Source organism: Malaclemys terrapin, chromosome 6, assembly GCF_027887155.1.
Source record: "Malaclemys terrapin pileata isolate rMalTer1 chromosome 6, rMalTer1.hap1, whole genome shotgun sequence".
Taxonomy (NCBI): Eukaryota; Metazoa; Chordata; order Testudines; family Emydidae; genus Malaclemys; species Malaclemys terrapin.
Window position 1 is genome coordinate 41802932 of NC_071510.1, and position 27312 is coordinate 41830243.

At 37.0% G+C, this 27312-nt stretch overlaps 1 protein-coding gene across 4 annotated transcripts in view; it reads right to left on the reverse strand.

The window, feature by feature from the left end:
- Nucleotides 1-7823: 7823 nt before the first annotated feature.
- Nucleotides 7824-27312, reverse strand: part of RFX3 (regulatory factor X3) — a 230499-nt gene continuing 211010 nt past the window's right edge. For 3 of the 4 annotated variants that reach the window (XM_054032733.1, XM_054032732.1, XM_054032735.1), the window contains 2 exons: nt 24740-24782; nt 18209-22187 (listed from right to left, as the gene is read on the reverse strand). In XM_054032733.1, coding sequence (XP_053888708.1) covers nt 21949-22187; nt 24740-24782 — 282 coding nt within the window. In that variant the 3' untranslated portion in view covers nt 18209-21948. Of the gene's footprint in view, nt 7901-18208; nt 22188-24739; nt 24783-27312 lie in introns of those variants that run through there. The other variant, XR_008445484.1, reaches the window with a different exon arrangement.

Below are 27312 nucleotides of genomic sequence, written 5' to 3' on the forward strand. Positions count from 1 at the left end.
CAGGAGTCTGTTGATCCAGTCCCTGAGACTTGCTGCTGCAGGTCTTTTTTGCAGTGTAGGCATATCCTCAAGCGCTGCAATGCTGAGCAGAGAAATGCCTAGAAAATCACATGTACAACACTGCTATCCCTGTGGGTGTCCTAACCACTGACTAGAGTCATTCTCTCTCTCTCTGCCCCAATGACCATGTAAGTATTTATCCACAGTGGAACAGTCATTGGGCTACAGAGTGAGAATGACTTTGTAATCCAGTAGTTAGGACAGGAGGTGGGAGTTGCCGAGTCCAGGCCCCCTGCTCCAATCACTATTTCATTATTGATCCACAATGGAACAGTTTCAATAGGAGATGCTGTGGGAGCCTCACATCAGAATATCCCATAAAACAGTGGTTAGAGCACTCTATTGAGAGATGGGCGAGATCCCTGTTCAAATCCTTTCCCCCTTCCGGCAGAGAGAGGGGAATTGACGGTGGGCCTTCGACACCCCCGGTGAGTGCTCTAACCACTGGACTAAAAATTAGAAAAAAGTTAAGTGCCATTTCCTCCTCCTTCTTTGGCTGGATTTTGAATGGGACCGAAACCAGTAGGCATGCTCAGAGGCTGCCCACCGGATCAAGACTCGCACATGACTTAGGTTGCAGAACACACCTCTTCCCCCAGTTTGTGAAGTGTTCTGGGGCTCAGGCGAGAGAAAGGCATCCAGATATCTAGAGTGGGGCTGCAGTGCACACACACCCCAGTATCTAAAACATAGGCACCTAGTGAGTTTAAGTGCCTACAGGGTTAGGCAGCAGCCAAGTGGGAGTTTCATAGATTGCAGCAGTATTGTGCATGGGGACTTAGGCACCAAAATTGCTTCATGGATCAGACATGAGTATGGTTGTGCACACAAGCCACCCCATTCACTTCAATGGACCTACTTAAATGCAAATCAATAATATGTGTAAGTTAACAGTATGCCTAATTTGCAGCACAAAATCATATACTCAAACTAATTTTTAAAACATTAATAATTATTTTAGCATTCAGATAATTCTCAATTGTTCATATGCAAGCTTATTTTAAATGAGTTTGTGAGAATGATTTAGTAAGATAATGTATCAAATGATTTACTAAAATCCAAATAATTCAGTCATTTTCTTCCCTGGTGTTTCTCCTTTATCCTCTTTGTTTCCAGAGAACTAATCAATGTAGCCAGAGTGGTGACCAGGAGATGTCACTATTTTGCTGTAAGAGCAAAGTTTTCACTGAGCACTTTTCACTCTTGACAAGAGAAAAGTGCAAGGACATTATTAGTGAGAAATTTTTGCTGTAAAAGTTAGGTGCAGGGATTGCATCATAGGACAAAAATGATTTATGATTTTATTATTGACGGTAAACTGTAAACTTTAAAAAGTAAATTAACAGTTTAAAATCCTAAACTAGAAACACAGCATGCATGTAGACTTGAAAATGAGAAATAAAGGCCAAATTCAGTTCTATATGTTATAAGCATAGCAATGGGCACTTAAACCACTACTGGATTTTAATATAAAAAAACAAACAACCCCTACAAAAAACAAATCCCCATATAATTTGCAGCTCATTTGAGAGGTTCCATTCTCTCCTTGATGTGTGGATGTACGTTCCCCTTCTTGTCAATGTGAGTAAAAGGCAAGCATGAAGACTAGAGAAGGGAATTCACAGTATTTCCTTTAAAATATTATTATAGCAGAATTATTTCCCAAATGTGAAAATTCTCTTTTGCAATGAAAATATTAGTGGCAGGAGAGAATAACTTATTTAATTTAGATAACATGAAAGTAATAGTAAAGAAATAATAGCTTATAAACAAAAACAATTATAAAATAGAATTGTTTTCTGTTTTTAACTCCTCCTTTCCTGCTAACCACAGCAACTACTCAATTAAAAGCAAACAAGATGGGGTCTGTGGAGATTAACTATTAAAATGGTTAATTTAAGCAATGAGGATGGTATTTTAATTGAAACTTATAACACGTATGAGCAATTATATTAACTAACATAAAACGACAAGGCAACCAATCCTCCTTTTCAGGGTGTAAAATTAATATCATGTCAAGTCAGCAAGAAAATTCCCCCCTTCCTCCTATGGTACAACAGTATATTATTGTAGGGTTTGCAGGATCTATTGTATTTTTCTTCTTCGCCTTCCTCCAAAGCTTCCAGCACAGGCAACTGTCAGAAACAAGATATAAGATTAGATGGTTTACTGGCTTTTTCAGGTATCACAATTCCTATGTTTCTAAATGTTAATGCTTTCTACAATGCTAATTAAATGAACACACTACAAGAACAATCAGTTTGCTAATTAATATAGGCAAGGGTAGCTCATTTTGCAAAAGATGGGTGTTCTGATAACAGCTGCATTCATAGTGGCACCAACTTAGGTTTATGGGAATGTAACATAGTGGGTGAATTCCCCATATTGTGCAGAGGCCAGCATGACGCCTGTGCACAATGTAAGTCCCACTTAAGCATATTTTCTCTTGATATAGTTCCCAATTTGTCTTGCTCAGATGACTTTGCTTTTATAGTTCTTTACTCTGAGGTTGCTACTAAAATTTCAAGGTGAATATTTCAGATCTGGAGGGACTTTTTTCATGGCATTACCTCCAACTGGTAAGGAATTACTCTGCAAACAGATGGTCATTGCAGAATCCTTTTTAGGGGCGTCAGACCTGAGCTTAACTTAATCAGCAGGAAAATTATGTAATTTGTCAGAATTCAGGGCTGCATAGATTATGGTATTTCATTTCTGGAGTGTTGGGTAGAGAGGTAAAACATCATCAGGCCTATTCTGCTCACAGTTAATAAGAAACACTACAGGACCACCTGAAGGAGAAGGTGGGATGAAACTTTAGAACCCTGGTAATTTTCCTGCATAGAACCAGCAGGTCGCCCAAGGAAAAATAGCAGGGCTGATCTGGAACTTCCTTGTGGAGACAGTTGTTATCCAAGAAATCTGAATCCTTCAAATCCAGTTTATTGAAGCTTACCGGAGAGAGAGGGTTAACTGAGAACTCAGAGTCTAATGCTTTAATGCCCTTCTAGACTAGGTCCTTCAAGTGAGGCCCATACATCTAAGGCAGGGGTGGGCAAACTTTTTGGCCTGAGGGCCACATCTAGGTGGGGAAATTGCATGCAGGGCCATGAATGTAGGGCTGGAGCAGGGGTGCAGGAGGGAGTGCAAGCTGTGGGAGGGGGTGCAGTGTGCAGGAAGGGGCTCGGGGCAAGAGGATGGGGCAGAGGAGGGGTGCAGGGTGCGGCGGGGGCTCAGGGCAGGGGGTTGTGGTGCGGCGTGCAGGAGGGGTTTCGGGTGCGGGCTCTGGCCCGGCACCGCTTATCTGGAGTGGCTCCGGGGGTAGCAGCGGCACGCACTGGGGCCAGGGCAGGCTCCCTGCCTGCCTGCCCTGACCCTGGCCCCACGCCACTCCCGGAAGCGGCCGTCACCACGTCCCTGCGGCTCCTGGGAGAGGAAGAGGGGGAGCAGAGGGCTCTGTGCACTGCCCTCGTCTGTGGGTACCTCTGTGGTTCCCCATTCCTGGCCAATGGGAGCTGCGGGGGGTGGAGCCCTCTGCCCCCTCCACCCCATCCCAGGGACGTGGCGCCAGCCGCTTCCGGGAGTGGTGCAGGGCCCGCAGCGCCACAGGGGTGGCAATCCCGTGGGCCGGATCCAAAGCCCTGATGGGCTGGATCCGACCCGCGGGTCATAGTTTGCCCACCCCTGCTCTAAGGGAACGGTATTACTGGGAATTTCAGCAACAGTAGCTAACTTGACCTTGACTGGTAGGGCACTGGAAGATTTGACTAAACCTTTTCCCCTTTACTGCAATTGGCGATAGGGCTGTAGCCTCTACAAATGCTTTGGCTAACAGGTCTGGGAGAAAGGAGGAAAGAAGGACAACAGAGAGACCCAGTAGTAACTGTCCTTATTAATAGCCTTTTTCCAGCTGCTCAACTGATTGTAAGCCCATTGAAGATTGTCCTTCACCAGAAGATTAAGAGCATGGTGTTTTTTTATTGTTTCAGAGACCATCACAGATGGCAAAGTTCTGGGAAGTCAGGCTACAAAATCTGGAGAGCCTTGAATTAAATTGCCTTGTCATAAAAGTTACCTTGATTTATTTTTCTTTTGGCCTTTGCAGTTTTGTCAGATAGGTAGTCACCCAAAAGGGTTATTAGAAGAAGTACTGGGAGAGTCTAAGAAGGAGAATGTTCCAGAATGAGACAAAGGACCTCAGAATGAGGCACAACTGGTCTGGGGCATTTGGAAAACAGATAAAGGTGCTTGGATTAATGGTAAAAAATTCAGCTGTATCAAAGGTGGTATGCCTGTCTGCCTCAAATGTGTGACGGAAGTGAAAACTCATTGGGTTGTGGACTAAACTTGCAAACCCAGAGAATATAATGATGCTCCTGCATATCATACATTCTGAAACCATTTCACTGAGCCATACCTATTTATTATTTCTATATTTGTCTGGCAAAGGAGAAATAATAACGAGCATGTGGGATGTGAAATCAATCTCATTCAAGGACAAACACCTTCATCATGTGCATTTGGCTTCTTCGTCATGAGTTGTGCAGTTATTACCTCCCTAATGGGATGAATTCCATAACTAGTGATGCTTATAATTCTGTTTCCACTGATAGTAGGAAAAGAACTTTAGGGTCCCATGTCTGTTACAGAGTTTATTTTACTAAATTGGTATTTGCTCCAAGTACAATAAAACTAGCTGCAGTAATTATGGGGCCATGTTCATTTAATGAAAACGAAAATATTTCTGAGGCCACTTTCACCCTGACAAGTCCTCCCTATTATAAAAATTGGCTCAAGCTAGCAAACACTTTTTGTGGAAAACCAAGAAAGCTAGGACTAGCATTATCAAATACAAATGTCCACAGAAGTAGGAGGCCTCATCTTTCTGAACTGGAAACTACAACTATGCAGCATTGCTATGTGTGATGCAGGAATGGCTCCACTTAGGTTCTAGCTGATAACAGGTTTAAAAATTTTATTAAGATGATGTTAAAAAAAATAGTGAACAGAGTTTGAGCATAGAAGTTTCTGGTTATCAGGGAATAACATACAGATTATCGAGGGTGCAAAGTTTGGTTTAAGATAAAGTGGCATGAGGAATATATAATCTGCAATATCCCCGATTGGGGGAATAGGTACTACACCATGGCAAATGGTTGAACAAGCCATCATTTCTCCTGTAAGACTGAATTCTTTAGGCTCCTGTCTAAAGCATTATCTTTTGACTACCACATCTGTTTTTGTACTGGCTCAACCTTCAAACGAAAATCAAACCCTAGGTTGATCCAAGGATTATAACTCTCTAAATGACTACTTCCTCAATACCATTCTTATGTCCCTGAACCAACTGTAGCCACAACACAATACAGAAACAAAATAATCTGACATATTCTTCAATTAAGAGAGTTTATAACAAAGGCTAGATCTAGCTCTCTATTGTCAGTTCATATAAAAGACACAGGGAAACACCCACAATATGAAAAGCCTCTGACATTTTATTTCCACATTTTACACAATCTTATAGAATACTATAGATGAAAGATCATCAGTCCCCATAAGTTCTGACAAAGTGTGGATTTGAAGTATTAGAGGCTAACTTGTCTAGAGCCTTTGATGCCATTTATAAAATATCAACTTGCAACAGATTCATAATCACAGTATTACATCATCCATAGACTGTAATATTCCCCTGCAACTGCAAACAAAATTTGGCCAGCACTGCCATCTAACAGTTCAAAATGCCATTTTGAACTGTTAGGTGGCACCCCCATTTCACTGTTTGTGGGAATGCCTTATTGTATAGAATTTATGGGTCCAGTTTCAAAATTATTCTATAGAAACAATAGGAATGATAACTTTCACTCCAGTTCTATGTTTTCTGGGTATCCGCAAAAGTCATAACTTCAATGTGTGTAAAATTGCTGTTACCAGTCCATTTTCACTGATAGTGAAAAAGCTTATCCTAAATTTGTGGTTATCTGATGCAAAGCCCATATTTGACACCTGGAAACTTGAACTAAGTATACTAAGTTTGTAAAGCATCCTTCCTTACTATCTACAAGAACACAACAACATATTTTATTGAATGTAGTTCACTTATTCAGACTTTCTCAACCTTGAAGACTAGACTGGATTGATCAATGCTCATTCTGCAGAACCATGTGCCCACCCTTCATATATATACACATTGATGGTAATTATGAAAGCAGCCCCAAAATAGGAAAAGTACTTCAGATTTACCACGGACTAAAACACCTATCCTGCAAGCTGCTCCACACAGTTGGAGCCCTGCACCTGTGCAGAGACAAGCTGACTTTAATGTGGGTCTTCCTGCACAGAGGAACTTGCAATTTAGGAGTCTAAGGGCCTGCCTGCTGTGGATAAGGTTGGCAGAATCAGACCCTATATGTACAATATTCCTTCAGCTGTGAATATAGTATGGAACGTTGGGTGTAATGGGTTAGCTACTTTATGATGTCTTGATTCTTAAATAGTCTTTATAATATTTCATAGATTATAAATTATGAGTGATAAGAAACAATAGTAGTTATATTTTTATATATACCTGTATTTATTTTTATTTCCCCCCTGGTTTATTTTACTTGATTTACAGGGGAAAATAGTATTTAAGATATTACACCAAACCAGGAAGAGGGGAATGATTAATAAGTACTATAATAGCTAAATAATTATTAGTGCATATTGACTCATGATTGCATCAGCACAAAGGCCTTGTATCAGGACACCATTTTGTCTGTAATACCCTGTGCTTTTTAACTCCATCAAAACTAAAAAAAAAAAAAAAGCAGTTTACTACAATATTCACCTGTTATAAAAAGTAGAATAAATTATTTATTATTCAAAAGTCACAGCATAAATGGATAATGGAGATAAGTGTGAAGATTAAGATCTAGTCCTTCAAAGATTTAAGAACATGCTTAAAGAAGTCAATGGGACTACTTGCGTACTTAAAGTTGAGCACATGCGTAAGTTTTGGCAGGACTAAAGCCTTATTGTGTGACTATCACCAAAGCAACTAGATGCTATTACAAAAGTTTAAAACCATGTAAATGTCATGAAAATCCAGGAAATGAACTATCAAGTTAATAGGCTTCTTCATAAACCTCCTAAGCAGAGAGTAATCTACTGCCACTGCTATACTCAGAAATTAAAATTTTAAATAAATCAGTTTTCACACGCACACATTCTATCTCACTGCAAGTAGGGAACAATGCCTTTTGCAAGGTACTGAAATTATTTTAGCACTAATATTATACAAAACTCTTTTTCATACCTGATATATTACTTTTAGTTATATTACTAACTTCAAAGCTATTAAATATTTCCCTGGTCTGAGAGGGATGGGGACTTTAAAAGCTTTGAGGGTAAACCACCAATAGCTTTGGTATTATTACAGAGTATTGCAGATACACATCACAGAGCTAGTTGGTGAATATGCAGAGCCACAGCATTCACTTACCCTTGAGGAGCCTGACAGTGGGGAGAAGTCTGGCTATTTGGTCCCATGCTGAGCCTTGAGGACTGTGGGTGAACGTTTCTGTTCTGCATGTTCCTGAAGTTTGTCTGAAGAGCTGTGGTTGAGAGAATGGGGACTGGACTATGCCACACTAGTCTTTCATTGATGGAATGTGGGCCTGCTGACAGGATGAAAGTAGCATATTTCTGAAGATTGTTCAGATGCACTCCTGGATTTGGCTTTCTTGGGTGAAGCTTCAGCAAGGGAGGGGTTCAGTTAATAGTCCCAGAGGAAAAAATACTTTCCTGAACTTCAGAAACAATGCTGAAAGGGAGAGAATGGTGATCACTGGTTGCTACTGACCTGCAAATATATGGTAAAATGATCATATTAGGGTGGAATTCACTTTTCCCACATAAAGCCCAAGTAACGAGAGCAGATGGGAAAGTAGAATCCATCTCCCCATATTACAGCCAATAAGGATGCTGCATGTATCCCCATCTCCAACCATTATTCCAGCCCGTGGGCTGGAATAGCAGTTGCTACTGCAACCTCTCAACATCTGTGCAAGATACTAGGACTTCAAGCTGAAGCTCTTGGGGCCCTTCCCTGCACTTTGGCCTCCATGGGAACAGCTCAGGGCCTTCTTCTTCAGTGTGCAATCTGTGCAGAGATAGCTCTGCACAGCTGCTCTGCTGGCAGCTCCTCCAACCCCACTCATCCCTAAATGGAAAAGAGGACCTTTCTCCAGCCCTCTGTACCAGACTGAATTTCACACTGCAAGAAAGAAGCAGGAAAGTGAACTCCCACACTTGTCCTGCTGCTGAAGACAACTTCCTTTGGGAAGCTAAGTGGGCTCTGGCTTGGAGTCCCAGGTACCCTGTTAATTAGCTTGCACTTTCTGGGAATCTGCCCAGATTAAGGAATCCCAACAGAGCTGGAGTGGCTGGAGCAGTTAGGATAGCAAAAATGTCTCCAGGTTATGAATGCATAGCATTTCCACAGGAAAATGTGTTATGCAGAAGGGTTCTTACTAAAAACGGTTCTGCTCATAAAATTGCCAGGACAAGCTGGTAACAGCAACACTGTTGTAGTACTATTGTCAAGGTTTTTATAAAAATGCCCTGCTGTTAGACTAATCCAGCCACTGGGAAAGAATGCGCACAATAGGATTTAGCAAAATCTGGAATGAGATCAGCCACATCAACTACAAGTCAGCGCACCAACTCTATTTGGCATACCTCTGACTGTGCCAGAAATGGATCGAGGTTTCTCAACGGCCTATGTCGGGTCCCTGTGTGCACTGATGGTTCGCTTCATATATGTAATGGCATTTGGCACAGACATTGATGTGCAAGGAAATGATTGCTGCTGTTTAGTTTGCTGTGAGCCATGTGGCATTTTACACTATAGATATAAAACTGCTGAGAGGAGGCAAGTTAAATAGAATTTTAAACATGATACAGTACGTAGCTTATTTAATTGAGAGTATCAATAGTGTACAGAATATTACCCTGTAAAATAGAAGCAATAAAAATAGGACAGTTCCTGTTAATAAACTGTATTATTTTGAATAGTTTCTTCCAGAAATAACCAATTTCTCTGGATTTCTGCCATGTTTTGTGCTGTGGGATCCATATTATAGCAGAGTCTGGAAGAGCTGGAGTAAATAGCTTTGATATATGAAGCTAATTTAAATAATTTTTCTTAATATTGATAATGGGTCAGATCTCTCAGATAAAACTCCCAGTGAAGTTGGTGGGTATTTTACATGAGTCAGGGCTGAATAATATGGCCTAATGACATTTATCAGGGTGGGGGAAGTTATTTTACAGATTCTTTGTGAGTAGATTTATTTTATTTATTTATAGTTTAGATGTGTGTTGGAAGAAAAACATCTCAGCGTCACTGCTGCATCAGTTAAGCCAGGTCATCTCAATCTCCAGTTACAAACCAACTAAGAGGATCTGTAAATGGACCCTGACTGGTCAGTGGGATAGAAAGACTGATAGTCTTATCCAGTAGGCTTCTGTGCAGGATTCAGGACTACATTGTATTATGCTTTCAAACCTCATCTGAAATAAGCTGATGGAAGTAAAATACAGGTAGTGACTCTGGACTGTCATGCAGTTAGCCGAAGTCACCAAATTTCTTTCTTTTCCTGGACCCTGTATAAAATGTGTGTTCTGCTGTGTTGATCCTGGCCTTTCAAGATCTCTTTGATATGCTGGGGTTTTGTTATTTAATGGGACTTCCCCAGTTAAAAATAGCATTCCAAGTCCTGCACATGGAATACAGTGTCCAAAACTGTGGGCAGCGGACCATTAGCAGTCCATGAAGCACTTGCTGGAAGCCTTTGGAGAGATGGCTGCTGATCTGATGCCACCTTTCCTCCTTATTTCCAGGTTAGTACAGTGCATTAAAATAAGTTAGACAACATTGAATGCTTTCCTAATATTAATAAGCAAAACTTCCAGTGGAAGGAAAGGTGGTCTGCATTATTGTGCCTGGGAGACAGTCCGTGAGAAAAATTCTCTACTAAGATGTGGTCCACACTGTAAGAGAGTTTGAATACTCCTGGCTTGCAAATACAATAATCATAAATCTCTTTTTTCTCTGCAAAATTGTATGTGTAAGGATTTGGATGACAGAGGGATTTCTTTTTTTACTTTTGGGTCTGGCTTTCCACTGCCTTGATCCTTGTGTAGTCATTTACACCTTTGCAAAGCAAGTATAAACCAGTACCATTTTGATTTGGTAGCATTTTAACACTCATTTTGCACAGCTGATAATGCCTGCATTAGGGATAAAGCAGTGGAAAATCAGGGCCTCTACCTGTGGTGATCCAAGCCTAAATATTTTCTTTATATACATTTTTTTTAGAATTGCATGTGCTGTCTTAAGTCCTGTAATAACTTCAACTACCTTTGCTTTTGCATTCTTGACTGGCTTTATTCTTTCTGAGAAGACCCTAAGAGTAGCATTGGGCAACTGCTCATCTACGCTGAGGGGGTCTCATGTGGGTTATTCAGTTGTCCAACTTGTCCAGTGTGTATGTGAAGCCATCAGAAAAGAGTCCGCAGTGGCAGATAACTTTCAGCTATATGTCCCTGTATTATCAGGTCAGGCTAGTGGAATCTCATTGGCTTATTCAAGAGTTTTGTCAGAATGAGTGCTGAGAGAAGTAGCTGCATCTCAGCTCAGAGAGGATTGGAGTTATTCTGGTTAGGTGTGAAATAACTGAAATAAACGGCAGAATTGAAACTGAATCCCTCAATTTGGTGGGGTATGTTTTCTTTTTGTTATTCATGTTCTCCTCCTCTGGGATCGCCAGCTAATTCTGGATGCACAGGCAGTGGCCAAGAAAGATTTTTACTATCTGCAGCCAGAAGGCTGTGCCCTTCTCTTCAGGTGTAGACCTGACTATAACCACCCATGCTTTTGTCACCTTGAGACTTATAGTAATGCGCTCTACGTGGAGTTAATTTTGAAAGTTATTTGTAAGATTTAGCCGATGCAGAATGCAGTAGCCCAATTGTAGAAGAGTGTTTCTTGCAGGAAATACATTTACATGTGCTCTAAGAGCTGCACTGAATTCCAGTTTATTGCTGGATACCATTAGAAGTGTTGGTTTTAATACTTAAATCCGTAAATGGGTTGGATGCTGGTTTAAGAGACTCTCTCTCTGATATCCTGGCATTTGAGAATATCTTTCATATGAATCCAACAAACTTGATTTATAAAACTTGCCAGTTGAAAATTTCACTTTATTATTTGCCTCAAATGAAGGACCCTAACCTCAGGTTACATATTGTTGAAATCTGCTGACATGTCTCCTAATAGTGTTCCGGGCTAGCGAGGCGACTTCATTGAAAGAGAGGTTTTGAACATCCAGTTGGATTTCACTAAGAAAAATTTGGAGGCACTGTGCTAAGCAGAGTAAAATAAAACAAGTGTTACAAGTTCAGTCTGAAGATGCACTCTTTCTATAGCGGGTCACACTAATGAAAAATAAAGCCCTACTGTTACCGACTCTTGCAAATTTTATCATGAGTCTCACAATATTTGGTGTTATTCTTAAAGCCTCAGCTCTTAGAGTCATATCATTATGTGAGAAGCTCTGTTTTAAATCAAAACAAAACAAGTTTCTAACCTTTTCCGTTGCAGTGAAAAGCTTGAAAATGTGACCCAAATGCACCATAAAGGCTCAGGAACCAGAAGGCAAATAAAAAGGGACCCAAAACGCATAATTAAAAAAACCCAGAATTCTAAAGCAAATCTCATGGGTTTTAGGGCCTGACTAACGATTTATGAATGTGTGGTTTTGGCAGTGTTGAAGCCACTACTTTTTTGTGTTAAAGATGTGATGAATATTTGGAGAAGACATCTGCAGAAGATTAAAATTCACACCAAGATGCTCTCCACTGTGCTTCTATTCACAACAATCCCATATTTCTACCACATGGAAGAAAAATGTTTTTGACTGGTGTAATGAATAGAAGTTTGGAAAATCAATTAAACCCCACTAATTTCCGTTAACTTTAAAAAAATCATAACTTGCAAGAGTGTCTTTTCTGCCTTGCAAGCTAAGATGAGACACTTAGTATATGTGTCTAAAGAATACAGTAGTAGATAGATACATAAAACTGAAAACATTCTTGAAAGGAGCTGAGGTGGAAAAAGGTTAACATCTGCTATTTACTCTCTCCAAACCAGAACCACCTTCAACCCTCAGCACAGATAAATGCATGAGAATAAATCTTAGCTATTAACAACCTAGAAAATTTCTGAATGAAATTTTGGATGAACAATAGTAAGACACCTATATCCACTTTACTTTTCATTATGCGATATTTGGTATTATATACTGTACAGTATAATTCTGTGTATCATAACTAAAATTAAATAAAGCAGAGGGACTGGATTATGCTGGAAAGGATTTAACACATATGCAGACTTTAAACATGTCTGATGGGATTGCTCAAGAATACAGATATCCGGCAGATTCATCAAAAGATTTGGCTAACTCATCAAATCTCTAAAGTACTTTTCATGCCTGGGGCTAATAGCATGAATTATGATGGTGAGAGTGATGTCACAGAATAATACATTTTAAGGCATCTTTAGCAAACTATGACATTTCAATGAATTACTCAAGAGTAAAAGACTTACAGAGGATTAATTAAACTTCATATCTCTGCTGAATAGCCCTGCAATCAGGTTAGTGGGCACAATCAGCACAGATTTGTGGACTTAACTCAATTTTCATTTTACTGTTGCAGTTTACCTTTAAAAATTAACTGAACCAACATCTCCAAAGTGCACACAGCCAAGTGGCAGACACATTACACAGAACCAAACTGAGTCAACTATTCAGCAAGAATAAAAAATACGAATTTAAAATGACGCCTCAGAAGATGACACAATAAATTAAATGAGTTAAAATACAAGCATTCCTGTCTCTTTCTCACTCATGTCTGTGCCTTCCCCAAGGCCTGGAACCTTCGACTTGACCTGATCCACCCTTTTCTTCTTCAAATCCTTTCTTAAAATGCATTTCTTATAAAAGGGCTAAAAATCCTACTCTTCCTTTCCAAGACAGAAGGGGTAATAAAACAGACAAACAGAAAGTCTATTAAACAAATAAAAATTGAGGAACTAATAAGTCTGCTAAACTTCACTATTCAATCTGTTAGTTTTTTCCTGTGTTTTCCATGATGTATCTAAATTGTGCACTTCGTCTTCAATCCTGTCTGTAAGATGCAAAACATGCTGTTGGAAGTATACAAATAAATACGTAAAAACTACAATTAATCAGTGGCCTCTGAATATAGGTTAGCAGGTAGGTAAATAGAATTGTCTTTGGATTTCCAGAGAGACTGCGCACCTATAACTGGCACTGAAGGTAGCGAAGGTGAGGGTGCTCAGCATCTCTTGAAATAGGGCTCTAATTGCATGCATCTTTCTGGACTTATGTAAGGGGTTGCACATCAATATACTCTGCATTTTTTATATGCGAATCAATGCAGAAAATGTAGGTTAAATCAACACAGGGCGAATTTTCATGTTTAACCACCTTCCTTAGGTTTTAGCAGCCTAGGTCACTATGGTTATGCCTACACTGCAGCTAGGAGTGAGCCTTGCAGCCAGGGGTAGACAGACTTACATGAATGGGGTTCAAGCTATCACACTAAATATGGCAGTATGGACATTGTGGCTTGGGCTGGAGCTCAGGCTCTGAAGCCTAGGGGGTCAGGTGGGCTTGACAGCCCAAGGTCCAGCCCCACCTGCAATGTCCGTACCTGCTATTTTTAGTGTGGTAGCTCGAGCTACCACACTAAAGCTCACATGAGTTTACCCAGGCTGGGAGGCTTGCTCCAAGTTGCTGTGTAGACATACCTTATGAGGACTACAGTGCATTTTTTAAACCTGATTAAAACATAGTTAGACCCATTCACGCTGGCAAGCCAAGCTGTTGTATAGTCTGGTTCAGCCACAACCATTTTTATACCAAGTTTAAACAGTTGTCAAACACTTATTTATACTATGCAAATTTTTCCTTTCTGATCTTTCAAATCCCCGTCAATAAATACAGTTAATTCTACTTCATTCCTCCATCCTTTTGTCAGTCTTGCTTATTTAGACTGTAAAAACTCTTAAAGACAGCAACAGTAGCTATATGTTTGAACAGTGCCTGTTACAATGGGATCCAAATCGCAGTTGGAAGCACCAGATTATAATAATGATCTGTACTGGACTTATTTGCAGTGCAGATCTTCACTGTATACTCTGGGTGTGTTCCAGACAGGAAACTTTCTATTGACAGCATGGGATTCTGAGCACAGAACTAGCATAGAGATCTGCAGTGCAACTTAGAGTGCAAAATTTTTCTCTTTGAGGAGAACTCAGCCATATATATTAAACTGGGGAGGGGGAATAAAAAGGGTCAAAATAATTAAAAAAAAAAAATCTAGGCTACATTATGATGAGCTGAGATCCTAAATTATAAGATATTTGTATTCTACATTTAAATAATAATTTGTAAAATAAAATTTTAATCTGGGTTGAGAAATGGTATGCAATATCAGTGTGAAATGAATCAAACCAGTTGAGTAATAAACCCATTATAACCTGTTAATACTAGGATCATGGACAGCCCGTTAGCAGAAGCAGCACTTGATTACTCAATTATATTTTTCTTCTATGGTCTGAGGCACACTACACAATAGTTTTTAAATTTTATTTCTAGTATTTCTAAATATAAATATTTCTTGATTTATTATGAAGCCAGAAAGATGATGTTATTTAATTTTTCACCCAAAATCAACAGTACTGTAAAATATTTGGCTATACAAGAACATTAATGAAAACAGAAGCATTTAAAATTTGTTTGTAACAAGAAAACAAATTTATTGATTTTTAAAAGACAAGACACAATTTTGTTTTGAAAAACACAAGAAAGCTAGCCTGAGTTCAAGTCTGAAATATTCAGAAAAATCCTACTATCTTTAGTATGTTCCAGTCATTTGTTTAAACAACACACTAAAAGTTAATATATATTTTTATAATTATAAAAGTTCCCCAGTTATTGTACAGTACACAATACAAATTGCCCACAAACTATTATTTAGCTCCTGCCAATTTTGAGAGGACATGATATACTAAAAGATTTAGCATTTCTCACAAAAATCACATCAGGAAATACATATTTACAAAATCAAATACATTATACAAAAAACTCATCACGTTATTCTGTAAAGATGTTTTCTTTAAATAATTAAAAAGTATATTTAACTGTAATCCAAAAACTGGAAAAGAACATTACATTATCTCACACATACAATCTACAAAAAAGTTGCTTACCTCATTTACATAACATATTCAGTCAATTGGAAAATAAAAGTTCAAATATCTCCTAGTGTTACAATGTTTCTGTGCTTGTGGGACTGAATAATGTAATCTGCCACTTACTAAGTGAAATTTAAATGATGGCACTTAAAAAAAATAAAAATAAACACAACAAAGGAAGTTACCTAGAAGGTAAGAAAGCCCTGAGTGATAGTAGAATTTACTGATTGGTAAGCACTACAATTAACCTAATTAAAAGTTTACCATCTCAGGCACAAATTTCCAAGTTTTCTAAAGGCACTCACTTAAAGTTTCTGTAACAGTCTCGCTAGTTACTACTATAAATCCAAATTTTTGATGGCAACAAGTGGGGATGGGATAGGGGTAGGGAACCTGCTTTGGTACAAAATGATACCTTTTTTGACCAACAAATATTTAAAATCTATATACTGGGTTATTTTAATTTTGTATGTAATGTATAAATATAAGCCAAATCACCTTAATATTTCATTCAAGGAAAATTTACTTGGGCCCCTCAGCCACTTAAAAACTCACCAATGAACCTCTTGGCAGACATCATCCTCGCATCAAGGGATAGCTGAAGAAGACGACTACTTGGGATCCCTTTAGCACTCCTTTTGTAAAAAAATCTCTTGCTAACTTCAGTAGTTAACTTTCTTGAGCCTGAAGTACTGAATCGGGTCCCTGATAATCGTGAGTCAAAGGAGGTTATTCCTCCCAAGTCCTATATTCTTTTGACAGTCTTTTATTGTTTTAGAGTGAAATTCAGCCTAGTACGACAGCCCCTGCAAGACCATCTGCACCACCTGAGCCCCATGTTAAACACGGCCCTGATTCAGGAAAGCAATCAAGAACCTGCCCAATTGTGACTTAAATGAGGCTCAACATCTTGTCTGGGATGAATTTCACCCTTAACAATCAATGTAAATTAACAATTCTTACCAAATATTTCATTACTCAGGGCTTCCAATCCCATCATCATAATTTATTTAAAAAAATTCAAACAAAACAAAAGAGTTAAAACAAATGTTTGAAAGTAAGGCATATTTGACTTCAAACAAAAAAGGCAGTCACTTTGTAAGTGGCTTTTACTATTTTTTAAGTAAAATTGGTAAATTAAACTCAGGTCTACTGGCACATAAAATCACTAGCAGCAATGATCAAGGCATGCAAACTGAGAAGCATTTACAGTAAATTATGAATAAAAAAATTGTTAAATTAAAACCCTTTGAGTATTGCATTTGTTTTAATTATGCATGAATTTGCATTGTTTATTTGACTAAAAAAAAGTTTACAACATATCTGCACTACACTACTGATGTAATTCCACTAAACATCTTAATATGAGACTTTTTTGCACTCAGCTAGACTAAAGCAAGCACAGCTGCAGATAATGGTGATCACTGGTTGATACTGCAGGGAACCAGTACAATATCTACAATATTCTCATATAGTAAGGTGACATTTAGAACTATTTTTTCAAAGAGTCTCCACCCACTTCTAAATTTGTGCCCTTATTTTTGTGTGCACAATTTATTTGTGAGAAAAAAGGTGTTTTTTCAGATGCCAAAATGCAGGTGCAAATTTATAAGTTTTTTTTTTTTTTTTTATTCTGACACTCAGTAAGGGCCATCCAAAAGTGCTTTCACAGATGAACTTGAACCAAGTGCCTCTATCTTCTTTGTTATCCATATGCCATTTCACAGTGACAAAATGTTGAAGTGGTATAAATAAAATTATGTTCTTTTTGCAATTGTGTATACAAAAGATTGTGCAGACAATTTAACTGCAAACATCTCAAATGTCCTGCAAAATTCATCCTTACTTATTATGACAGTTTTGTTCTGTTTTTATTCCTAAAGATTTCCATTTACAGTACTGGTGCTTTTCAATGCTACCCTAATGAGATTTTCAAAATAGTCTAAAAATAACCCTTTTTGCTAAACTCCCACCTTTTAAAGGCATTTTAAGTACTTCACAACTTGTATCTATAGGACCATATATTTGACTCCTTCATTAAATATTTATGGGATTATGAAACTAAAGGAGCTGAAGTACTATTTTGCTGTAGACAGTATACATAGATGGCAGTGAATATTTTAGCCTAACTCAATCAAGCCAACAAATTCAAAAGTCTATATAGTATGCAAGTATTTACTTTGGGAAAAAAAACATTTGTTGCAACATAACCAGACACTTAGATGTATACAGTATCTTCAGTAGCCTAATAATTAAATTACCTGAAAAGATTTTCCCCTTATCATGTGACTTACAATGCTCAAAGGGTTAATGCAAGGCATTACATCAAATTAATTTTCTAATACTAGAAATAAGCACTGTGTTTATGCTTCTATTCCAGTTTTTTTAAATCACCAAAGTATCAGAAATACTATAATTCCATTCATTGACTTATTTTAACCATGTATACAGAGGTTGTCCTGTTCCACAGAGACAAGGGCCCAATTTTCAGGAATTAGTACTGCTCTCCCAAATTAATATTTCAAATTCTAAAATTACTGTCAAAAACGAGTTCTACTACTACAGAGTTTATTGATTTCTTTTTATAGCTATAAATGATTCTTTTGTTCTGTGAAACCACTTCTGTAAATGAAACAACTGCAATCCATTTTAAACTAATATATGTCTTTTCCTAAACAGTGCAGATGACATCTGGTAAGAACCACAAAGATATCAGATAAGGTCTTCAAATGAAAATAATTTGAACATAGCAGTGTTTCAGACATTTAAAAATACCTTGTTTTAAATTAAACAAATTTGTATATAGACCTATACATTCCTGAATGACAATACACCAGCATTTTATTGATTTTAACATTTGTGAAACTCAAGGCAGTAATGTTGCACATCGCTTATTTTATAGGTAAACAATTTTAAAACTATTCTCCAGATGTTGTGTAAGGAACATTATCTAAACAAAGATGCATTAAACATGCTACAGTACAAGAGTAAGCACAAAAAGAATAGCTAGTTGGAGAGACAAAAAGTAATTTTAAATCTAGTGTACAATGAGAAACATGAAAAAGTACCAACAACTTTGCATACATATAAAAACTTGTGAAAATTGGGCCCTGTGTTTTGAGAAAGTGGTTCAACAATACCCCCCACATTGCTCACTGCATTATTTGTGCTAAAGGGAGAGAGGGATATTTTTTAAATAATTATTCTGAAATCAGTGTCTGGATCAGATAAAATCCACAAATCACATAGGCACTGATCCTGCAATTTGTAGCATGTGGGCAAACTGTTGCACTCCCCCAGAGCACCAATGAAGTTAGCGGGCTTAAGGGTTGGCACTTAAGTCCAGCCACATGCTACACAGTGCAGAACTGGGGACAGGGTTTTTAAATCTCTGTTTTTACCAAAAATCATTAACCGTGCCCATATATTAACAAATAGCAAAAGTGTGCAAATTGATTGATTTATTACCACTCCATTAAATGTAAAAAAACAAAAACAGAAACCCACAAAACACCACCCAAACGTGTAAATATACACAGTATTTTACTTCATTAAAGGAGAGATCTTGTAAGAAAGTGATAGAAATGTTATTTAAAATTGACACTGTAATCAAATTATAAACATGGGAATACAAACTCTATTTCATTCAATTAACTGAACATGTCATTATTCCAATTTATTTTGATAAATAACACACTTTTTCAGATCACCTCTAGTTAATTAGGATTTCTGGCATGTTAGATTTTCAGATTCAACAAACGTTCTGGTTTTCATCTAAGGCATAAAAATTATTGTTGATTCAAACTGTGAAATACATTCCATTTTTGTATTTACTCTTATTTTTTGCACAGTGGGAACAGTGAACAATGGGGGGAGAAGTTGAATCATGGAGGACTTACAGGCTCCACCTCTGATTGTAATCCAAATTTGCATGTTACAATCACACTTTTCTCTCAGCATGAGCAAATCGAACATTAAAACAATACAGGACAATGACAAGAAAACATTTAAGGTTTGCCAACACAAAAGATGAAACCAGTAAATATAGCTGGTCCAATTCAGAACATTGGTATTAGAGCATTAAAAGAAACTACGTTGAAAATGGAAAATATTTTGTTATTTTTATATTTAATTTAACCTGTAAACAGTTCATAATGAACAATGAAGGGGAATAAATATTTATCACAGCTTAGTTTTTTTTAATGAGGGGTGCAGACACACTCTTTTGTATGGGAAAAAAAAAAACCACAACAGGACACCCAAATGATAGCTGGGTGAACAAAACCTATGAAAGTTAGAGCTTGCATAAATTTCAAATACTGTAAATGACAAACCCTATCTTGCACTCTCTACTCAGGGAAAACACGCATTGACTGGTGCGAGCTGTAGAGCATGGAAAATTGGGCCCCAAATTCTGCAAAGTACAACTCTAAGTAATTTATACTTATTTTATACATTACAAATGTTTACTAGTGTATTAAGAAAATTTACTTAATCTGTATCAGTTTTTGGAACATATGAAAACTCTAGCAAGAAAGATGTATGCTATAAATATACTGTTCATCTCACATGCTGTTCAGCCATTTGGTACATGTAAAAAAGATCAGTTCACAGACACACTAAATAAACCAGACTAAATAACTCCTTAGTTTTTTTTCCCAACAGGCCCTTTCAATAAAACTGAAATGTTTGTGTGTGTGCTTTCCTTCATTTTTGGCTTTTTTGCTTGCTTGTTTATTTCCACTATTAGAACTGAGTAGATTTGTGTGCCTGTTTTAAAAATAATGAAATGTATAAAATAATCACACATGCCTGTGGGATGTTTCATGTCAATTAAAATGGGATGTACACACATTCTCTATGATTTAGCCATTAAACGTAATTGCAGACTGACACCCCACCACACATACAAATTGAAAACATGCTCTGCATTAAGTACCTGCTCATTTTGTTTACTTTCTAAAATTAAAAGTAGACAAGGGTTTAGAAAATATATAACCATGCTTGGGGCTGGGGTTAACCTACTTTGTTAACATTTGAAGTTGGCATTAAAGCTAGTTTTGCTTTCCAGATCCCCAAGCATATCTCATTTGTAATAAAGTGAAATTCAGCTAGAAACAAGAAAAAATAGGTTTATTGTCACTCTAAGAGGGATATTAACACCATTTAGTAATAAAAAATTTCCTTTATTTCTTTGAAGAATATGTAACCTGCCCTTACTTCTTAGGGAATTTGAAAATGACAGGCACACCTTGTTGAATGAATTTAAGAGTTATTAATAACAAAAAGTATTAAATCTTAGCTTCAGTTCTGTTTAAGGCACCATGTAATAGCCGAGGTACAATGATCCCTGATGTACATTCTTAAATGGCAATGGTCCATCTAGCCACCTATTCAAATTCTACACAATTGGGAATAAGTACAAATGAGGTGTGCCAGTTACACTGCCTTATTTAATTTTTGTAAAAATTTAAATCCACTTACTTTAAGAACCAGGAAATATTTTTGAAGTAAATATGATGCAGGTTGCTACATTCCTTGCATTCTATAAGTTATCTTTTATAAGAGCAGCAGATTCAACTACTAGTAGGAAAAAGACCTGGAATAGAAGAAAGTCATCCAGATGGAATGGTTTCCTGTATGTCCAGTTCAGCATAAGTAGCACATACACTTAAAAAAATCAAGTCACTTATTTTTCAACTTCAGTATCTAACTACTACAGTCCCACTTAACAGCTGAAAGCATCTGTGCAGTGGTCTCAAATATAGAATCAGTAGTCTTCAAACAGAGGAACTGGTATGCAAATAAAATGTAAAACTGATGATTTCAATGGAAGTTTGCATTGTTTACGTGATGGTCTGATAATTATGTACATTTATTACGTACACATTACCATTCTCTCATTTAGTCTGCATTCATGAATGCAGAAAACACAACTCTTCCTTAGATAAAGAAAACAATAGATCTTCCCAACCCTCCAGCATTATAATAAAAATTCCTAAAACTTTCCCACTGAATGCTCAGAAATGTGATCAAAATAGTAGTGTCTTCTAGTTCTTTCCAATGAAAAGCACCTTTTTATGACAAATTTGATGCATCTGCTGTCAAATGAATATGCCTCCAGTGTAAATCAAAGAAAATATTTCTTTTGATATTTCACAGAAGTGCATCTAATTAAAAAACTATGTATATTAAATCATCACCATAACTAACAATTAACATTAACATTTTAAAAAAAACTATGAAAAAATTAAATTACTTTAATTATAAGAGGACAAAAACATTAATAGTAAGCTTTGCAAAATCCTTCTTGACATGTGAAACTAAGAAAACTCTTAATATTGAGTGAACAATGTAAAATGATTTTGTTTACAAAAAATTTTTTTTAAACAGATCTGGCAAAATACATACACCCATTCCATTTCACAACTCCAACAAAGGTAATGTTCAGCAAAGCTAAAATTTGACAACAGTCGCCTTCAGACTTATTCTCGTTTTTTCATATTAAGCCCAACATCAACAGGGCTAATGTAATCTGGGGGAAAAAAAGCTTTAATATTTTGTTAGACTGCAGTATATGTATTTCCAGTAGCACTGCATTGTCTGATAGTCTGAGTACTTGTGACAATGTGCTCATTGTGAAGTGGGGTCAGGAGGTTCTGCTGTACTCCACTCTCTAGTACTGGCTGCATGCAGCCCACCTGAAATGCCTGGGTTAGCTCTGTTTTCTCTCTCTTGGCTTGTGGCTCTCCAGATTCCTCTAGCTCTTCATCTATTTCGCTTTCAACTTCACTGCCCTCATCTGCACAAACAAACAACCATGAAACTAGCACACAGTGAAAAATAATTTAAATTCTGTGAATTACTAAGGCTTTTATTTTGCAAACAACACGTAAGATATGAAAAATGGAAATCTAGCTACCTGAGAAGGTATAAACTGAAAATTGAGATTTTACTGGGAAAATGTCAGTGCATAATGCGAGATTCATGTGTTCAATGAACTCTCAGCTTCAAACATTATAGTACACATTCTTAATATTGCAATTGCTTTTTTCCCCTTCAAGTCAGCTCAAACAAATATAATAGTGTCACTGAAGTAACAATAACTTTATACTTATATAATGTCTTTCATCTGCAGGATTAACACAAACTGAGGTGAAGAGAAGCTAAGTGACTTGCCCAAGATCACATAGCAAGCCAGTGGGAAAGAAGAGAACAGAGGCCAGATTTGCTGATTCCAAGGCTCTACTTAGAGGACCTAGAAATTTACCTGCTCTCTGTTATATTTCTCACTATTTAAAAAGTTTGCCAAATAACTAAGTGCTTGACAAACAATGGGCACAATTTTGCAGTCCTTACAGAAAACTCTTATAGACTATCTATTAACAAATGTGTATAGATTCACTCACCAGCATGTAGCTAGTTTTGGGGTGGGATTCTGAATACCTACTAATGTATAAACAATCAGCCCTTTTAAAAGATTTTCTTATTGAAGGCCATATCTGCAGCATCCTGTAATTATTATATACCGAAACATACTGTAGATATTATAGAACACTAATTCAGAAAACTATCACAATCTAGTTGTAGGATCTGCGCTACTATATTTTAGGGCTGTCAATTAATCGCAGTTAACTCACGCGATTAACTTGAAAAAATAAATCACGATTAATCGCACTGTTAAAGAATAGAATACCAATTGAAGTTTATTAAATATTTTTGGATGTTTTCTACATTTTCAAATATATTGATTTTAATTACACCATGGAATACAAAGTGTACAGTGCTCACTTTATATTTTTTTTATTACAAATCTTTGCACTGAAAAAAACAAAAGAAATAGTATTTTTCAATTCACCTAATACAAGTACTGTAGTGCAATCTCTTTATCATGAAAGTTGAACTTACAAATGTAGAATAGTTATGTACAAAAAAATAACTGCATTAAAAATAAAACAATGTAAAACTTTAGAGCCTACAAGTCCGCTCAGTCCTTCTTCAGCCAATCGCTCAGACAAGCAAGTTTGGTTAAAATTTGCAGGAGAGAACGCTGCCTGCTTCTTGTTTACAATATCACCTGAAAGTGAGAACAGGTATTTGCATGGAACTTTTGTAGCCAGCATTGCAAGGTACTTATGTGCCAGATATGCTAAACTTTCGTGTGCCCCTTCATTCTTCGGCCACCATTCCAGAGGACATGCTTCCATGATGATGATGCTCATTAAAAAATAATGTGTTAATTACATTTATGACTGAACTCCTTGGGGGAGGATTGTATGTCTCCTGTTCTGTTTTTCCTGCATTCTGCCATATATTTCATGTCATAGCAGTCTCAGATGATGACCCAGCACATGGTCGTTTTAAGAACACTTTCACAGCAGATTTGACAAAACACAAAGAAGGTACCAATATGAGATTTCTAAAAATAGCTACAGCACTCGACCCAAGGTTTAAGAATCTGAAGTGCTGTCCAAAATCTGAGCGGGACAAGGTGTGGAGCATGCTTTCAGAAGACTTAAAAGAGCAACACTCAGATACGGAAACTACAGAACCTAAACACCAAAAAAAGAAAATCAACCTTCTGCTGATGGCATCTGACTCAGAGGATGAAAATGAACATGTGTCGGTCCGCACTGCTTTGGATCATTATTGAGCAGAACCAGTCAGCAGCATGGACGCATGTCCTCTGGAATTGTGGTTGAAGCATGAAGGGACATACGAATCTGTAAATACCTTGCAGCGCTGGCTACAACAGTGCCATGTGAAAGCCTGTTCTCACTTTCAGGTGACATTGTAAACAAGAAGTGGGCAGCAGTATCTCCTGCAAATTGTAACCAAACTTGCTTGTCTGAGCGATTGGCTGAAGTAGGACTGAGTGGACTTGCAGGCTCTAAAATTTTACATCGTTTTTATTTTTGAATGCAGTTTTTTTTGTACATAATTCTACATTTGTAAGTTCAACTTTCATGATAAAGAGATTGCACTATAGTACTTGTATTAGGTGAATTGAAAAATACTATTTTTTTTGTTTTTTTACAGTGCAAATACTTACAATAAAAAATAAATATAAAGTGAACACTGTACACTTTGTATTCTGTGCTGTAATTCAAATCAATATATTTGAAAATGTAGACAACATCCAAAAGTATTTAAATAAATGGTACTATTCTATTATTAACAGTATGATTAATCATGTGATTAATCGTGATTAACTTTTTTAATTGCGTAATTAATCGCGATTAATTTTTTAATCACTTGACAGCCCTACTATATTTACATAATATTAAGATTTGTCTTGCTCCAGATAATACTAGTTCTATAAAGAATTATACGTTCAAGAGATTAAGTACTTACCTTTATCCATATTTCCAGGGGAAACAGCATTTAAGTCGCCAAACTGCAAAATAATAAATATTATTGGCTAGTCTTAAAACCCATACTGCACATCCTATATAAACATCAAACAAAATGGTGACGTAGTCCATCCTTTTTATCATGTAGTTAGAAAATGATTTGCAATTTAACTCACCAATTTTTTAAAACAGTTCAGTCAAATAACTGCTTTGCTGCCATGGTGCAAAAACAGCAAGAAAAACCTTTGTTTTTTAACTGGTCCACCTTAATCTGAATAATTCTGATTCTATAGTGCAGAGACCAGGAAACCTTTAAACCAAGTTATCAAAATTAAGATGTAGGACAGCATATTTTAGAAAAGACACAGTGAAGCTAGATATATACCAGTTGTGAAAAAAAAATATAGTTGCCACTATTGGTAGATTAATCACCTTGAAGATTTTTTTGCAAATAAGACCGTTTGGTTTTTCTTTTTGGTGATTTTTAAATACAATCTTTCTACTGACCAAAAAGGAAGCATATATAGAGGTGAGGATGACAGGGTGCAGAAAATCAGAGAGACTTTCACTTAGTACAGAAGCTCATTTTCCATTCCCACTAAGATGCATTTTACCATGGTTTACATTAAGGAAATAACATCAAAACTAAAATAAAAAGCCCCAGCAATGAAAATGGTGAAACAAATTAAAAACTGAAGTTAAAATCCTGATTAAAATAATTATCTGACATCTTTGCCAGGACCCTTGCTTGTTTTGAGTGCAAGCTCTTTGAGTGAGATATTCCTGCATTGTAAAGTTCAGAAAATATTGTTGGTGCCTATGATGTGCTACCAATATTTAAACAAAAAGCTTTCACAAAATTTCCCCTTAAGAGGGTGGCTAGATTTCAGCAATGGGATGGCCAGGACCAGGTTGGAAATTATGTGGCAAATGATGATGACCTGCACTGTACAATTTTATTGCTGGATATTCCCAAAGACTTGAGGTGACAGAGTTGCAGTCTAATTAAAACACATCAATTGCCTCTTGTCTTTCTTCCAGTGTGGCCAAATAGTTGGGGTTTACATCAGGTGTATCTTATTCTGGTAATTAACTGATTTATGCAAACTAACTAAATGCAATGTTGCCTACCTGGAAAACAATCCTCCAGTTCCATCCCTTTTTTGAATGAGAAACTGTAGAACAAAATCTGACCTATAATTCTCAGGTCAGATCAACATATATTTATATAATATATTTCTAACACTACTTGGCTTCATTCTGGTCAAAAATACAGAAAGAATTAGCCTTCCTTTTGCTATTTCATCCAAAACCAGGAAGTGCACAGATATATAAATGGCATAAATAAAAAAATAGTGAACCACTTTCCCCCAAAAACTCAAAACAGTTTTGGGTTGGTTCTTATTTGAGCTATAGAAGTTTGCCAGTCCTCAATTTATACCAGACCATTATTACAGGTTTCCATTATTGAAACCCTCATGCTAAACACGTCACAGTTGGCAAATTCTATTTCAATTAAAAAGACAGAAATATAGCAACTCTACATTTTGACATATTCCTTACTATACATACATTGTAATGGGGAAACACTGCAATTAAAAAAAAAAGCCGGTATTGGATATAAATATCTGAATGGTTAGCAGGTGGATACTCAGAAACACAATGATTTATTTTTCTCAATTGTGTGATGCCACATTATGTTGTATTAAGCCACACCACAAATTAAGCTAACATTTATGGATAATATTTAATAATAATATTAAATAGATCTTGAGGGAAGAATGATGTATGATGTTAACTTAAGTTTTGAATTGACTTAACAATGTAATAGACATAACATGATGATTCCATGGTATAAAAACCACATTTCAGGTAGATTAGCCACCTGCTAACTACATGGGTCCCAATCCAGCAGCCACTTATGTATGGGGTTTAATTTATATATAAATAAATTAATGGAGATATCCTATCTACTAGAACTGGAAGGGACCTTGAAAGGTCATTGAGTCCAGCCCCCTGCCTTCACTAGCAGGACCAAGTACTGACTTTGCCCCAGATCCCTAAGTGGCCCCCTCAAGGATTGAACTCACAACCCTGGGTTTAGCAGGCCAATGCTCAAACCACTGAGCTATCCCTCCCCTCATAAACCCCTTCCCCACCATAGGGATTGAACCAGGGCCCTCAGCATCCCAGGAGAGTGCCCAAACCTCTACATCAGAGAAGGCAGCTCTTTGTAAAATTAAAATAGTTATGTACATGAATAGTACCAGTGAAGCCAAAAGGACTAGTTGTGTGTAAAATCAAGCATATGTAAGTGTTTGCACAACTGGGATCTGAGACATTTATATCTAATCCAAATTATTTATTTCAGATTTTCAGTTTATTATGCAAATGTTTAAGGAAATTAATTCTTACTTTCTGCAGATAGTTCACTGAAAAGAAGAGTTTCCAACTACAGCTTTCTTTTGCAATGTTTATAGAGTACTGAGTTACGAGTGCACAATAACTTTGCAAATCAAGCAACTTATTTAGTTGCCTAAACGTGGATTAAGATACCTAACTTTGGGCACCCAA